This window comes from Chrysemys picta, chromosome 2, assembly GCF_011386835.1.
Source record: "Chrysemys picta bellii isolate R12L10 chromosome 2, ASM1138683v2, whole genome shotgun sequence".
NCBI lineage: Eukaryota > Metazoa > Chordata > Testudines > Emydidae > Chrysemys > Chrysemys picta.
The window spans coordinates 242,515,887-242,532,111 of record NC_088792.1 but is presented as its reverse complement, the minus strand read 5'-3'; the positions used below and the strand labels follow the sequence as shown (position 1 = coordinate 242,532,111).

Here is a 16,225-nt window from a genome sequence, read left to right as displayed (position 1 = left end):
ACCAGAAGAGAGAACGACCCAAGGACCATTACTGGGGCAGTACCAGCTCCAGCGGGGAAAAGCTGTTCAACCTGACAACTCAGCGCAGGCACCAAATTTCCCCTGCTCTCAACAGCAGCCTCGTCCCCTACAGCTCCCAGCGCCCGCGCTCAACCTCCTGCGGGCAGCCCCCTCACTGTAGAGGGCGAAAAGTTGGAGCAAACGCTGGGGCAACCCCTGCTGTTGCCGAGCCAAGGTTGGCTTCTCTCACCTGGGCTCACCCCCCTGCCTCCCAGGAGCTGTCCCCCCTCACCGTTGTGCTCGTCGTATCCCCAGTGCAGCATGGCCACCCACGTCCCTGCTTGCTGGCGAGAGGAGCAGAACGTCTGGCTGGACGGAGCAAGACACAGGGCGCTCTGAAGGAGGCAGGCGGCGCCCAGAGGCTGATAAAGTCTGGTTGAGCGCCGGGAGCGGCTAGGCGCCGCTTGTAATTCCCACCTTCCGCCAGCTGGGGGACCTGGCCCCCTCCAGCGCGGAGTCACCTAAAGGAGGTAACATTGCTCGAGTAGCAACAGCCAGGACTGTGATTCCAACCGCTGATGGGATCATTTGTGTTCCTATTCATCAGGGATGGGCCTGAACACAAACCTTGGACCTGAAAAAGGCCAAGACTGTGAAGAGTTCAGATCTGGACCCAAACTTTGCTGTTCCCATCTGAGTTGTTTATTAATAGTGACATTTTTAACAAAGGACGTTTGCTTGCTGTCCAATGTTGCAGGGGGGTAAGTGGCACCTGATAGTGCTCAGCATCCTGCAGCATTAGGCTCCTCACCCATGCATCTAGACAGGGCCGGCTCCAGGGTTTTGGCCGCCCCAAGTAGCCCCCCCCCCCCCCCCCCCAAAAAAAAGCCGCGATCGCGATCTGCGGCAGCAATTTGGTGGGATATCCTTCGCTCCGAGCGGGAGTGAGGGACCGTCTGCCGAATTGCCGCCGAATAGCTGGACGTTCTGCCCCTCTCCGGAGTGGCCGCCCCAAGCACCTGCTTGCCAGGGTGGTGCCTGGAGCCAGCCCTGCATCTAGATAAGCCCCAGTCCTGCAACTGGATCCAGGCAGGTGCAGGGGTCTGCCTGCACAGCTCCAATTGCAGGAGTGGGCTTTAAATAGTACAGGATGTGCAGCAAACTGACTTCATGTCAGTTAAAGGATTCAAAGCCTCTCCCCTCAAAAACAAGAGAAAGAATCAAGAAAACACCTAAGTTATACCATACAGGAAAAGGCCTTGTAAATGTCTATGCATTTTATGACCCTCATCATCAGAGTAGATGAGTATGTCCCAAGTATTTAACAATAGAAATAATCTCTTTCTTTCTTCCTTTCCAGGCCTGTGGGGGGAAAAAACTGATTGTTTTATAGGGGAGCAGGTAAGGTGTTTGTTTGCTTTTAACACATTATCTATTTTGTGTGTGTGAGTTTGTGTGTGAAGCTGTGTCTGTCTTGGTATTGCCAAACAAAGCATTACAAATCATGAGTTAGGCTTAAATACAATGAAATTGGCTTAAAAGGCCTGAACTGTGATTTTGTTTGGTTTTAAATAGGGGTTATTTTTCTTTGTTTTCTGAGGGTACACTTGGCTGTGCACACACATACAAGCACTTAACACTGTGGTAATGATATGCACAAATTACCAATTCCATGGCTAAATGTCATTTGTACAAACAGTCCCTGCAACAGTACATGTACAGTACTGAAAATCTGGCCCTAAAAGTAAGCATTTTTTATATTTTGTTTCCTGTCTTCATTGTAATAATTTAAAAAACAAAATACAATTATTGTCTAGACAAAGTTTTATGGGAACATTTCACATATAGTACAAAAAAATAGAAAATAAAATGAAGCCTAAACCTACTCCTGAAGATTAAATGACTTCTTTCCAATGTACAACAAAGTGCACATATTTTGCTAATGATTCTGAGTTCTACATTTGCTCTAGTTAGTTAATGAATTATGCATACCATTTATTTATATGCTACTCCATTTCCTTTTTCTTGCTGGTTTTGCTTGTTTACCTGGTTTACTACAAGGAGAACCCTTGAAGATGATCTTGTAAGGATAAGTACTAAAGATGAATATTTTTAGCTAGATTCAAGAAGGAATGTGGTTCCAAACAAGCAACCCAAAGGAAACCAAAAAAGTATTTTTATAAATTAGTTTTAACCTCATAGTTAAGCACATTACATTCCATAGCTAGCCATGATTCAAGTACAAAGCTGAATTATCCAATATTTAGACTGAAAAATAAGAGCCACAGATTATATGCAATTTAAAAGAACCACTTGATTCTCTGATGTGTAGAATAACCAGAAAACCCTCAGGCTGATGTCCTGAGTAAAACAAAGTGCTGCCAAATGCAAATGGAATAGAGAAAATGTTTTGTGTTTTTTTTAATCTTTCAATTATAGTAACTCAAGGGGTTATTTGTAACAATGATAGATACAAAATTTTCAGATGGAAGTGAGATTTCCAAGTTGATGGTATCCTTTTAAGTTACACATTTGGGCCTGTATCCTGCAAAAATTTTCATGTGTGCTAGTAAACTTTACACACTGTTAGACCATTTGACTGCTCACAGTGTAAAAAGTTAAGCATGTGTGTCTTTGCAGGATTGCCTTGTGTTTGAAAAACAACCTTCTACTGCTTTCTATGGGAGGAAAAGCTGTAGTTCTTTTCTAATGAACAAAGAGTTGGTGACACTGAAAAAGACTTGCTTTTTGTACCTATGGCAAGCAGAACAAAACATTGTTTGATATTACATTTTTTTAAATTAAATGCATCTATAATGCTATTATTTTGTTTACCCTACAAAATATTTGTTCATCATTTTCTTATTTGATATTTCTAAATGATTTGTGACGTCTCTGTTGTTTTTCCACAGTGATGGAGAACAAATAGAATCATAGACTTTAAGGTCAGAAAGGACCATTATAATCATTTTAGTTGCCCTTTTCTGAACCTTTTCTAGTGCCAGTATATCTTTTTTGAGATGAGGAGACCATATCTGTACGCAGTATTCGAGATGAGGGCGTACCATCGATTTATATAAGGGCAATAATATATTCTCAGTCTTATTCTCTATCCCCTTTTTAATGATTCCTAACATCCTGTTTGCTTTTTTGACCGCCTCTGCACACTGCGTGGACATTTTCAGAGAACTATCCATGATGACTCCAAGATCTTTTTCCTGACTTGTTCTTATGTTCTTATCATCTAGTCTGACCTCCTGCCCAATGCAGGGCACAGAATCTCACCCACCCACTCCTGTATCAAACCTGTGTCAGAGCCATTGAAGTTCTCAAATCATGGTTTAAAGACTTCAAGGTGCAGAGAATCTTCCAGCAAGTGACCCATGCCCCACGCTGCAGAGGAAAGCGAAACCCCCCCAGGACTTCTGCCAATCTGCCCTGGAGGAAAATTCCTTTCTGACCCCAATATGGCAATCAGCTAAACCCTGAGCATGTGGGCAAGACTCACTAGCCAGACACCCAGGAAAGAATTCTCTGTAGTAACTCAAATCCCACCCCATCTAACATCCCATCACAAGCCAGTGGGCATATTTACCGCTCGTAGTCAAAGACAAATTAATTGCCAAAATTAGGTTATCCCATTATACCATCTTCTCCATAAACTTATCAAACTAGGACTTGAAACCAGATATATCTTTTGCCCCCACTACTCCCCTTGGAAGGCTGTTCCAGAACTTCACTTCTTTGATGGTTAGAAACCTTTGTCTAATTTCAAGTCTAAACTTCCTAATGTCCAGTTTATATCCATTTGTTCTTGTGTCCACATTGGTACTGAGCTTAAATAATTCCTCTTCCTCCCTGGTATTTATTCCTCCGATATATTTATAGAAAGCAATCATATCTCCCCTCAGCCTTCTTTTGGTTAGGCTAAACAAGCCAAGCTCTTTGAGTCTCCTTTCATATGACAGGTTTTCCATTCCTCGGATCATCCTAGTAGCCCTTCTCTGAACCTGTTCCGGTCTGAATTCATCCTTCTTAAACATGGGAGACCAGAACTGCACACCGTATTCCAGATGAGGTCTCACCACTGCCTTGTATAACAAACAGTACTAACACCTCCTTATCTCTACTGGAAATACCTTGCCTGATGCATCCCAAGACCGAATTAGCTTTTTTCACGGCCATATCACATTGGCGGCTCATAGTCATCCTGTGATCAACCAATACTCCGAGGTCCTTCTCCTCTTCTGTTACTTCCAACTGATGCCTCCCCAGCTTATAACAATAGTTCTTGTTATTAATCCCTAAATGCATGACCTTGCACTTTTCACTATTAAATTTCATCCTATTACTATTACTCCAGTTTACAAGGTCATCCAGATCTTCCTGTATGATATCCCAGTCCTTCTCTGTATTGGCAATACCTCCCAGCTTTGTGTCATCTGCAAACTTTATTTGCACATTTCCACTTTTTTTGCCAAGGTCAGTAATAAAAAGATTTAATAATATTGGTCCCAAAACCGATCCCTGAGGAACTCCACTAGTAACCTCCCTCCAGCCTGACAATTCACCTTTCAGTACAACCCGTTGTAGTCTCCCCTTTAACCAGTTCTTTATCCACCTTTCAATCCACCTCTCCAAGCTACATGTACTATGAACCCCAGCTATTCTCACATAAAATTCCCATTAATAGAAGTCAGTGGGAGTTTTGAGTGATTGAGGATTGCAGAATCAAGCCCAGGACCATTAGCAGAGGCATTAGCCTGAGCTCTGGCCCCATTATCAGCTCAGTAGGACTACTATTATGATATGAAGACTGAGAGAGGCTTCACCAGCAATGGTAGTGGACATCCACTATGGTTTGTAATAGCACCGATGTGCCTGTGCTAAGCTGTTTTTTCCAGATATCATCTGCTTTACAGCACCTAAAAGTGTGCTAGGAACTTTACAATAACATAAAAATTAGAAGATCTCAGCCCTGAAAAACTTACATTACAACAGAAATTCTATTACTGTATTGCACCTCTCTGCCAAATGCTGTCTGTGAAAGAGATGGCACTCTGTGGTAGATGTCATTGTAGAACATTCTGCTTCCTTTACCACAAACCTTTTCAAGGGCCTGCTGGAGTAACTGCTCAGTTGCTAAGCATAGCTACAGGTGGAGAATAAGGAGGAAAGAGCAGAGATATGCCCACTCTCTACCCAGATCCTGCCATTTTGTAGCTTGTCCAACCCTCACCACTCCCTTTGTTAAGTGTGTATACATGTGGTTCTGCAGGCTACTATTGAATATAGAATTGCTTTTTACACCACACAACACAGCTGACTTGCTATTAGAAGCATTGCACATCATCTTTGCCTAGAGATTTTACAGCCACCATAGCTGCATAAATGGGCTTAGGTTAGGCCCAGAAATATGGCCCAATCTTTAAGGTGATGTAAACACACAACTTTGCTGTGATCAATGGGAGCTGAGTGCGGAGCACCCTGTAAAATTGGCCTTATGTTCACACTGCTGAAGTAAGTTTAACGTTTTAAACAAGCTGAAAATTCCAGTCCATGCACTTAGTCATACACATAGCTAGAACAGGTGATAAATACAGGATGGGAAATGGGAACAGAGAATAAAATCTGATCACGCATGACATGTGGGTATTGCTGATAATGTTTTTAAGGCTTCAAGAGAAAGACATTCATTTTTGAAAAACATACACCAAAAATTAGGGCCTGAGGCTGCAAAACACCAAGCCCTGATTGCCTGCCCCCTGGAACTTGAGAAAGCTCAGCATCCCACAATCTCAGCCTCTTTTTTAGCCCTGTGTGAGGTTTCATTTCAAAACAGACATGTACCTTTGTAAAACACCCAAAAGCCTTTCCCCGCCTCACTTTGGTTAATAACATTCTTAAATATAAAACCTTTCATCTAGGAAGTAGCAAAAGGCATGAGAATTGCACCGGTTAGGCAAGGAGGTGTCCTGCATTTCCATTCAAATATTTCTAAAAGCAAGTGTGGTTAGAATGGGCAGGCAGGCAGATGGCACCATAGAAGTAACATTTATCACCTGGATGCAGGATCGAGTCAATAGGCAAGCACTGTCTGTTACCCTGTGCTTGCCAAGTGCCGGGCACAGCCGGGTGACTGATTGATGTCAGGGGGTGCCCCTGGCTCTTGGTGTGTAATTCAAGGAAGGCGTTAACAGCAGCAGGGCAATAGCACACCCGAGTTCAAACACACGCGGGGGAACGCCGCCCCCTAGCGCTTGCTCCCGGTATGTCGGGTGGGAGCATTGTTGTTAATCTCGGGACAGGGCCCTAGGGAGCCATTGATTTCCTTCTGCCGCGTTGTCTAGCCTCCATTAGCCCTCACTAGCTTGTCCTGCCGCCCGCCTTTTGGCCGGTGGGCACCGTGCTGCTGTTGACAGAGCAGCCTCTTTGTTTTCTTTCCAACCTCCCAGCCCCCGCGGGAGCGGGACAGCGGAGCCCGCCCGGGGGAAAGAGCAGGACGCGTCCCTGGCTGGTAAGGCCGCCCCGGGCACATGGAAATGCGCAGCACACAGTGGCGGAGTCCCCGCCTGATCCCCAGGCGCCCCCCGGGCAGCTGGTCCCCATCATTCAGCCGCTGCATGGGGACGCCAGGGCTGCTCTGGGGGCGGGGCCCCAGGATCGGGGTTTCCCTCCTCCGGGGCGGGGAAATTCCCAGGAGCGCTCCTATGATGACGCAGGGCGCTCGCGCAGCCGCCGCCTGTGAGCTCGGACTGCAGCCGCTGCGGTGAGTGCGCTGGGGGGACGCGGGCACGTGGCGGGGGGAGCCCCTCGTGCGCCTGCCGAGGCTTCGCCCCGGGGCGGGGGAGCGCGGGGCCGGTTGGTTTTACTCTGGAAGCGGGGAGCTGCCATGAGGCTGGAGGCGAGTGTTTGCGCGCCCGGCAGCGCACTCTGGCTGCGAGGGGGGGGACTCTGGCTGCGGGGGACCTCTGGCTCGACCCCGCCCGTTACTCACGTCTTGGGGGGTGGACACGGAAAGGAAGCCTCCGCCTCCGCCCTTTCCCGAAAGAGTTACCGGTGGGGCAGGACCTGCACGAGCTGGGCCCAGAGACCTGGCAGTAGGGTGACCAGATGTCCCGATTTTATAGGGACAGTCCCGATATTGGGGACTTCATCTTATATAGGTGCCTATTACCCCCACCCCGTGTCCTGATTTTTCACACTTGCTGTCTGGTCACCCTACCTGGCAGCCGGGCTCGCAGCGCCGCTCAGGTGTCGCCAGCCTAACCCGCCGCTTGGCCTGGGGACCCGCAGCCTCCTTTCGTCTGAGCTGCCCTTCCGCTCCGGCAAGCCTCCTTATGGCCAGAGTGATTCAATTTTAAACAAACCCCAGCCCTGCTCTTTCTTAGTGGGGTAGCAGGCCCAGAAATGGCTGTTACTAGTGAAAAAGCTGGCACGGCCTCAAAGCCGACACCGCCACATACTTACAAGGCGAACCTCGTTGTCTTACCACCTTCTAGGCCATGGGCAAGAACAAAGCCAAAGGGTCAAAGCCGAAGAGTGTCTTCGCTGTGGCCAACACCAAATCCCTGAAGGCCAAGAATAAAGCTAAACCGGTCACAACAAATCTGAAGAAGGTTAGTAGGGCCACAGTAATAAGCCTGTGCAAATATTTTTTTCTTCATGTGTTGTTTTTGAGATCTCCACCAAGCATCTTTAGTAAAAACAAAAACAGACCCATGGTACACAGGACCTGTACCATGGGTAGGGCCCTATCAAATTCACAGCCACAACAAATGCTTAGTGGACTGTGAAATCCGGTCTTGTGTGTACCTTTACCCTATACTATACAGATTTCACGGGTGAGACCAGCGTTTTTCAAATTGGGGGTCCTGATCCAAAAGGGAGTTGCAGGGGAAGCTCAAGGTTATTTTAAAGATGTCACACTCTTGCCCTCCTTACTTTTGCGGTGCCTTGAGAGCTGGGTGGCCAGAGTGGCAGCTGCTGACTGAGGGCCTACCTCTGAAGGCAGCAGCACAGAACTAAGGGTGGCAATACCATATCATGCCATCCTTCTAAGCTGCTGCTGCTGGTGACTTCGCCTTCACAGCTGGGCTCCTGGCCAGCAGCTGCCGCTCTCCAGCTGCCCAGCTCTGAAGGCAGTGCGGCTGCCAGCAGCAGTGCAGAAGTAAGCATAGCAGTACTGCTAACCCCCTTGCGACATCCTCCCCCCACACACACCTCTTTTTTGGGACAGGACCCCTATAATTACACCACCATGAAATTACAGATTTAAATAGCTGAAATCATGAATACAATTTTTAAAGTCATATGACCCGTGAAATTGACTAAAATGGACAGTGAACTTGTAGGGCCATCACCCACAGAACAGGGGCAAAAAGCCTTCAGTTTCCCACTATATAAAACATTAATGAGCATGGAGAGAGATGACTAAAAGCAAACATCAGAGGGGTAGCCGTGTTAGTCTGGATCTGTAAAAAGCAACCGAGAGTCCTGTGGCACCTTTAAGACTAACAGATGTATTGGAGCATAAGCTTTCGTGGGCGAATACCCACTTTGTCAGACACATTTATTCACCAATTGGGCTAGAACAGAAGACAGGATTATATGTGGATATCCTGAACTAATACTGGTTGATAGGAACTCCATTGACACAGCTACTTGAAACAAATAAGAAAACATCACAAGAAGAAGATGTTTACACTTAACAATCAACTTGAAATCTAGGGTGGGTTGTTGGGTGTTTAAGAACTTTGGGGACTACCCTTTGCCTCTAAGTCTTACTGCCTATTTTTGTGGTTTTGCCATTTTGTTTTCTTAAAAAAACAAAAAAATCTTGCCTTTATTGCCGCAAGACCTACAAACCCAAAAAGGGGAAGAGTTACTGGGTAAACAGTAAAATTGATTACATACCAAGCACTGTCAGAAACAGAAAACCTGACAGAAATAATCTAGGTTACTGGAATCTTTGTTACTAGAGCTGGTTGGAAATTTATTTAAAAACTAGAAAATTGCATCTGTGTAAATGACAATTTTTGCAGAATTTTTTTTTTGAACAACCCATTTTTTTTAAACCATCTCTTGCTGAAGTTTCTAGGTGGGAGTATGATTTCTAAATGTAATGGTATTACCTTAATGAGTGCTGAAAGCTTGAAGGTTAGTCCACAAAACTGTTCTTTATACACCCAATACAATGATTTCATACTGCTTTATCTTGGAAAGTGGTTTTGCAGCATGTTATTGATTACTGGGGAACATGACACAGAACAAGACTTAAGATGTGATCCCTGGCATAATGAGCTTTCGTTCTAAAATTAGACAAAACTGTATTGTTCAGGTGATGCACTAGACTTGTTAGCCACCACGACTTGGCTTTGTTTTCCCAAAGCTTGTGTCACTCCTGAACTGCATAATCTGCCACAGAATTCAACTATTAAGAATCTAATAAAGCAACAGTGAAGATTTTTTCCAGTGCATATTTTCAAACTGTTGGAAAATGTATAGCTAAGCCAATGGTAATCACATTTTTTCTGAGAAAGGTGTTTAAGGAAAGACCTCTTAACTTTCCTGCTGCAAGTTATAGACAAAAGAGAACAAATCACTTAGTAGAAAGTTGGAATGTTACCAAAGCTATGGAATTAAACAGTGACTCAAAGGGAAAATGTTTTGTGTCACTGGCACCTGAGGATGTTATTCAGATATAAAGATAACTTTCAGTGACAAACAATAGCAGCAAGCTTATATTCAGGAATATCTAGAGGTGGAGCCAAATCTCCATTTTATATAGTATTTCGTATATAACAGTAACACAGATTTGAGAATGCTGTTGTTACCGAAAAGTGGCCCATTAGATCAAGTTAAGATGAGATGAGCAGTTACAAATTACAGGTACCTACCTACCTACCTGCTGATAGAAATAAAGAACCTGCCTGGACTGGGTGCTTCTTCATATTGGCTAAAATAAACTGAAGGTGTGACAGTTTGTCTGAACTAGTTTTCTGTTATGTGTTCCATTTCCAGAAGGAAATCTTTCTTCCCCTTTTATCTCCAATATAAACAAGTTAGGTCAAAGCTATTTGTTAGATTTCTTTGCTAGTGATCCATTTATATGAAAGTTCTATTAAATTCACTATCTTTAATATTTACACATTCAAACAGTAGTACAATTAAAACATTTTAAAGAATGTGCCCCACTCCAAGCATTTTTAAAGATAGAACCGTTGTAAATACACCTCTACCCTGATATAACACGATCCGATATAACATGAATTCGGATATAATGCGGTAAAGCAGCACTCCGGCGGGGGGGTTGCACAGTCCGGCGGATCAAAGCAAGTTAAATATAACGTGGTTTCACCTATAATGCAGTAAGATTTTTTTGGCTCCCGAGGACAGCGTTGTATCGGAGTAGAGGTGTATGTATAATAAATAGTCTATGAATAAGCCTTAGCATCATATTAAGATCACTTACTGCCTTTGACTAACTTGTGCAATTTTTTCTCCTCTAAAGATAAACATTGTGAATGATGAAAAAGTTAGAACGGTAAATAAAACATTTACTGAAGTACAGAAAGAAGTCAAACAACTATCAAAAGGCATTTCATCAAAATCTCAAAAGAGGCGTTGGGTAATAATTGAGTCCTATTTAATGCATCTTTGGTTGGGAGGGTAGCTGCAACCTCCGGTTAGAAAGATTCCAAAATTAAGGTTTAATTTTAATAAGTTTTTAGGTCTTGACTGAAAAAAAAAAAAAAAAAAAACAGTTGTGACCCCATCATGAAGAGATGTCAAGTCTGCAAGCAACCTTAGCAGTTCTTCTGAGGTCACAAACTCCCTTCTTAGTCAGAAGAGAGGAAATAGTTGAGCATCACTAGATGTCAGAATGGATTTTTCATTTAATATCTGGATGTTTTAGTTGATTCTTTTACTCGTGAGCTTTAAAAATTAATAAAATAACTTTTCAACTGGACACCTTGATTCATCGAGTTAACCCTTAACAGGAATAGGCATAGAAAATAAAGGTGGTTGCTTTTGCAAGACATCCTGGATCTCCTGGCTAACCATTTGATGACTGTTAATATGAAAAAATTAATTTTTTTGTAAAAACATCAGCCCCACCTCTGCTCCAGTTGCAGCTTCCTCATCAAAATATAACATTTTGAAACAATTTCTCTCTTTCTGGAGCACTGGTGGGGTCCTATTAATTATTCATGCAATCTCCCTGGAACAAGTTAGACAGTGTGTTAGTCTCTGTGCAGTAATAATCTCCTTCACAAGGCTATGTATGTTACGGGCACAGATTTTTTTTGGCTTTCCTCTGAAGCTTTAAGTATTGACCACTGGTCCATCTAGTCTAGCAAATCATATATTCCCATAAAGTGAATGTTATAAAAACGTAGGATGTCTTGCAGTCCAATACACCAAGCTTATCAATCTTTCAGACAGCAAGTATTTGTTAGCTTTATATCTTCCATCAGTGAAATTTTTTATACAACCTCAGCTTCCAACTTTATGTAATTTTTTTTATTTTTTTTATTTTTAGGTTTCCAAGCACCTGGAAGGTGAACCAGCTGATGTGGATGCAGCTGCAAGCTTATTATCTCAGTTGTAATGCATAATGAAATATCTATGAATTTCAAAAGCAAAATTTACTGGCAAATCAGTGGATGGCACATAATGAATACTCGGTTTGTACAGTTTTATTAAAAAAATCTTGTTAATATACAAGCATTGGCACACTTTAATACAAACTACAAACAGACCTTTCCTATAATCTAGGAAAGTGGAATGTCAGAAGTCAAAATGTGAGAAACTTAAAGTGCTAAAACAGAAGGCACTTCACAAAATTGGTTCACTGAAACAATTTAACATAACCCATTTAATGTCCTTCACTTAAAATTTGGCAGTGAACGCTTTTTAAAAATTGTAGTGAAAGGTTAAAAACATACAGAAAGCTTCTTGGCAGTAAAGCTTCAGAAAGAAAATTCTGCTAAGTGACAAGCCTTGGGTTTTTTTTTTTGTAAGTAACCAGAAGGCTGCAAGAAAAAGGAGGGGATGGGGAGGGGGGGGGGGGAACTTGGGATTTCAAAGCTGAGTTACATTAATGTAACTTGTGAAAAAATACCAGAGAACATTTTGATAAAAGCCCTTTCTTCTGTTTTGAATTTAAGGTGTTTTGTGAAGTAGGTAAGGAAGCAAAAGGAAATGCACTCCCAGAGTCAGTGAACTAAGAGGTTATACATTCATTATTTAAAATACTTAGGTTATGAAGAAGTCTAGAATGTTATAAAGTTAGAGGTAGATATGACAGTCTGGTTCCCACCGAATCTAATAATTTAGTATCTGCACATCAAAAAGATCACAGACTCCTTCATTATCATCCAGGTTAAAGTTGTAGTCATCTCCGGGAGTAGGAGAGAGTCGTAAGAGAGGAAAAACTGTAAAACAAGAACAGTTTAGTTAATTATAGAATCACAGAAATCTATTATAATTAAAATTCTGCCTTGCAACATCCAGTAAATTTCAAATCATTTCCATCAGAAGGTAAATAAAAACTTTGGTGTCCAGTGTCAGTAGTCCAAAATGTTACAACTTGCTTTGCTTTGGCAGTGTTCGTGTGCATTGGGGATCCTGGTGCAACTCCACCAAAATAAGGTTAAAAATAATTTAAATGTGTAGACACAATTTATTTACTATGCTTTAAATGAATTTCCTTTGCAATCTTACCTGCAGCAAAGCCAGTGAAGTGTAACAGAGATTAGTCTCTTCTGCTGCAGCAAAGCAACACTTAAGCAGCCTTTGTGGTTGGTACCTAGCAGTGGATCTATTGTATTATATAGCCTTCATTATTGTAGTACCTGTGTGCCTCACAGTCTTAATGTATTTTTCCTGTGAGGTAGTGTTATTGCTTTTATCCCCCTTTACAGACTGGAAACTAAGGCATGAAGAGACTGAGGCCATGTCTACGCTATGCATGAAAGTCGATCTAAGCTACACAATTTGAGTTACGTTAATAGCGTAACTCAAGTTGACGTAGCTTAGATCTACTTACCGCAGGGTCCACACTACGCAGTGTCGACTGGAGAAGTTCTTCCATCGACTCCTCTTACTCTTCTCAATCCGGTGGAGTACAGGAGTCAACGGGAGAGCGATCAGCAGTCAATTATCGACTGCCCATCCATCAATCCTCCAGTAAGTGTAGACAAGCCCTAGATGACTTGCGCAAACTCTCACAGGAAGCCTGCAGCAGAGCAGGAAATTAAACCCAGGTCTCTCCATGTAGTACCCTGATCACTGAGTCATTCTCTCTCTTATCAACTGGATACTCAATTAGGCCCTGAGCCTGCAAAAAATTGAACACTGGCATCATTTAATGCAAATGAGTAGTATCACTGAATCTAAAGGTATTATGCATGTATAACATTACTCACACATGTAAGTGTTCGCAGGATTTGGGCCTTAATATCGTGACTGTCAGTATGGAAGGGAAAACAGGTAAGTGATGGAAACTAGAGTAAAGGTGGAAAGGGAGAGTTGCAACAGGAAAGAGGTGGGAGTGAAATAGGTCATGTTTAAAATGGTGCTGGCAGCTCATAGGCGCCAACTCCATGGGTGCTCCAGAGCTGGAGCACCCGTGGAAAAAAAATTAGTGGGGGCTCAGCATCCACTGACAGCCCTGCCGATCAGCTCACCCCCACCAGCACCTTCTGCCCACCTTCAGCTCTGCCGATCAGCTCCTGCCCGCTGAGGATCAGCTGTTCAGCAGCATGTAGGAGGCAGCATGAGGGCAGGGCACGTTCAGGGAAGGAGATGGGAAGAGGTGGGGACTTGGAGGAAGGAGTGGGGGTGGGGTCTGGGGCAGAGCAGGGGTTGAGCACCTCAGGGGAAATGAGGAAGCTGGGGCCTGTGTGGCAGCTGTTTTAATATCAGGTATTTGTAATGAATTTTGGAATCAGATTTGAACAAAAACCTAGGGAAATGATGAATTCAGATATGAATGACATTTGCCTGCAATAACAGAGGACTAGACCCAATGAGTCAGGAGATCCCTTCCAGTCCTACGTTCCTATGAATGTATCACATTCTTAAAATATAACTCTGCTTATTTAAAAAAAAATAGGAATGCTAAATGCTTACCATCTGAAGACATCAATTCATCAATGATATCACTACTAATAGTTCCTGTTAAACACAAAAGCACTTATTTGTGAAAGTCAGCCCAGGTTCTGTGCATTAAACAGTTATTGAAATGGAGAGTGTTAGGTGTTAGGCTACTACATTTATAACATAATGCTTTCAAGAGCAGTAGAGATAGTCAACCTGACCAGTATCCTACTGGGCTTAAAATAATAAAACCCCTTAACTTTTCCTTTTGGACAGTTTCTGGTGCTATTCTTAGGTTACACAAACACTTATAACTACAAAGGGAATGTAAGCAATGTACCAGAATGGAGCATCTTTATGAGGGATGCACTTCACCCAAAACCAGACAGCAACCACAGCCAAAATGGTGAAAAGAAAAGAGCTCCAGGAGGGAGAAGGGAAAGGCTGCAGACAAGACAAACTGCTGGCCTCTTCTCCCTTGGGAAATCTGCTGCTAGCTTTGTCAGGAAGGGTTAAACTAAAGAGAGTCTGCCTACCTGTGGGCTCATCCATCTTTGCTATATCAAATGAGTTTGGCTTGAGAATACAATTAACATCCAAGGGAAGCAAGGCCTGATAGTCATTTGAGCTAGCAGTAGTTTGTGTTGCATCTGTTGCAAGGCTCGTATACAGCAAGGAGTCCGGAAGGCTAGAGTAAGGAGTTGCTGGAGTTGTATTGTTCTCTTGCACACTGTTGTCTACAATGGCAGAAAAATACATATTACAAAGTCTATTATGGTAAACTATATGCAGACACACCTGTATTTGGTAGAACATGGCCAGTATTTGAAATGTCATCTCCTTTCAAAAACCAGGCACAGGCTCTCAAGGCCCTTCAGAGATTTGGTTCACAATTTCTGTAGTATGTTGCTAAATGGCATTTGATTATCTCCTGCCATGCGGGCAGGGGACTGGACTCTATGACCTCTCGAGGTCCCTTCCAGTCCTAGAATCTGAATCTATTAGTGATAAAAACAAGTTCAGGTAATCTCCCTCACTGAGTCTGCTTTTCACATAAAACTGCCTTTTGCAACAACAGCAGGGACTGTCCTAGTACAAGCTTGTCAAAGGTAAATATTCAAGCTTTACATTCCAGTAGAGGTTTGAAGTCTTTCATACACCACATACAATCACCTTGAGGAACAGCCCAAAACCCTGTTGTGGGCTGGTTTCTGGATCACTTCTGAGGTGTTTCTGGTATAGGACGATAAATTGCAAGTGGAACAATCCATTTCAACAGAAGTCTGAACATAGAACAGGAAGAGGATGGTGACCTCCTCCAGCCAACTGATAGTAACTCCATTGGTATCAGGTCTCAGGCCGGCAGCTGCTACATTATGCTAACAGTTGATTCCCTTTCTCTACCCCATCTCTAAAATCTCTTTTGGGGATGGGGGGAAACAAACCATGGACCCACCTGATGGTGTATCTGTAACTGGAGTATGTGGTAAATGCTGCTCCTGGTTAATGTCATGCTGCTCTGATGGATTCTCAGTAGATGCAGTAGGTTTTGGGGGAGTCACTGGAATTGCAGGCTGAGATGGGGGCTGTGCAAGGTCATCAGGAGGAGGAACTGGAAACACCACAGGCGTGGGGGAACTTGAGTCTTTATTAATAAGCAGCACATGGATAGGTCCTGAACTACTCTTTAGACTGATCTGGTATTTCTTTTGTCCATTTTGTCCCTTTAAAGGTGGCACATTGAAATAACAGTTACAATTCCTTGTGACTGACAATTAAGCCAAATAACTGCATGCAGTGATTGCCATAGAAAGTAATGGAAATGCATAATTGCCTAGGTAGAAAACTTTTATTTAAGAATAAAATTCTCAAGATGCCATTGCAAGGTGACATACAAATTTCTAGTCATAAGACCACATTAAGACAGTTTTATACCAAGTTAACTAACATCACTTCAGACAGAAAAAGAGACTTAAAACCAATACAACACGCCCCGTAACCACTAAGATTCCAACCCTTCTACAGTCTCACATAATTAACAACTGACACATGGCACTCAAGTACAGAATTCTGTGCAATGCTCATGTAATTGAATTCAAGCTTAGCTGCGAGTCACAGC

At 43.1% G+C, this 16,225-nt stretch overlaps 3 protein-coding genes across 13 annotated transcripts in view; 1 reads left to right on the top strand and 2 right to left on the bottom strand.

Annotated features, from left to right (window-relative positions):
• The window catches only part of LOC101939562 (carbonic anhydrase 13), a 30,876-nt gene extending 30,425 nt beyond the window's left edge, over positions 1 to 451 (bottom strand). Inside the window, exon 1 of one of the 8 annotated variants that reach the window (XM_005299391.4) lies at positions 293 to 451. In XM_005299391.4, coding sequence (XP_005299448.1) covers positions 293 to 323 — 31 coding nt within the window. In that variant the 5' untranslated portion in view covers positions 324 to 451. Of the gene's footprint in view, positions 1 to 250 lie in introns of all 8 variants that reach the window. The other 7 variants (XM_065585844.1, XM_065585845.1, XM_065585846.1 and 4 more) reach the window with 7 other exon arrangements.
• A 5,870-nt stretch (positions 452 to 6,321) lies between these two features.
• On the top strand, positions 6,322 to 11,730 carry RBIS (ribosomal biogenesis factor). 3 transcript variants are annotated; one of them, XM_005299390.4, is made up of 4 exons: positions 6,322 to 6,517; positions 7,503 to 7,619; positions 10,514 to 10,630; positions 11,546 to 11,730. In XM_005299390.4, exons 2-4 carry the CDS (start codon positions 7,506 to 7,508, stop codon positions 11,612 to 11,614), a joined length of 300 nt encoding a protein of 99 aa, XP_005299447.1. In that variant the 5' UTR covers positions 6,322 to 6,517; positions 7,503 to 7,505; the 3' UTR covers positions 11,615 to 11,730. The 3 variants fall into 3 exon arrangements, with proteins under 3 accessions (XP_005299447.1, XP_005299446.1, XP_023962017.2); XM_005299389.5 differs by lacking the exon at positions 6,322 to 6,517 and adding an exon at positions 6,620 to 6,769; XM_024106249.3 differs by lacking the exon at positions 6,322 to 6,517 and adding an exon at positions 6,774 to 6,904.
• Positions 11,687 to 16,225, bottom strand: part of E2F5 (E2F transcription factor 5) — a 33,354-nt gene continuing 28,815 nt past the window's right edge. For both annotated transcript variants that reach the window (XM_065585839.1, XM_065585840.1), the window contains exons 6-9: positions 15,563 to 15,830; positions 14,643 to 14,843; positions 14,140 to 14,184; positions 11,687 to 12,440 (exon numbers count right to left, since the gene is read on the bottom strand). In XM_065585839.1, the coding sequence (XP_065441911.1) occupies positions 12,331 to 12,440; positions 14,140 to 14,184; positions 14,643 to 14,843; positions 15,563 to 15,830 (624 nt within the window). In that variant the 3' untranslated portion in view covers positions 11,687 to 12,330. The remainder of the gene's footprint in view (positions 12,441 to 14,139; positions 14,185 to 14,642; positions 14,844 to 15,562; positions 15,831 to 16,225) is intronic.

Coding starts and splice junctions, on each gene's coding strand:
- RBIS (XM_024106249.3), top strand. Junction 7,620..10,513: donor TCACAACAAATCTGAAGAAG/GTTAGTAGGGCC, acceptor TCTCCTCTAAAG/ATAAACATTGTGAATGATGA. Junction 10,631..11,545: donor AATCTCAAAAGAGGCGTTGG/GTAATAATTGAG, acceptor TTTTATTTTTAG/GTTTCCAAGCACCTGGAAGG.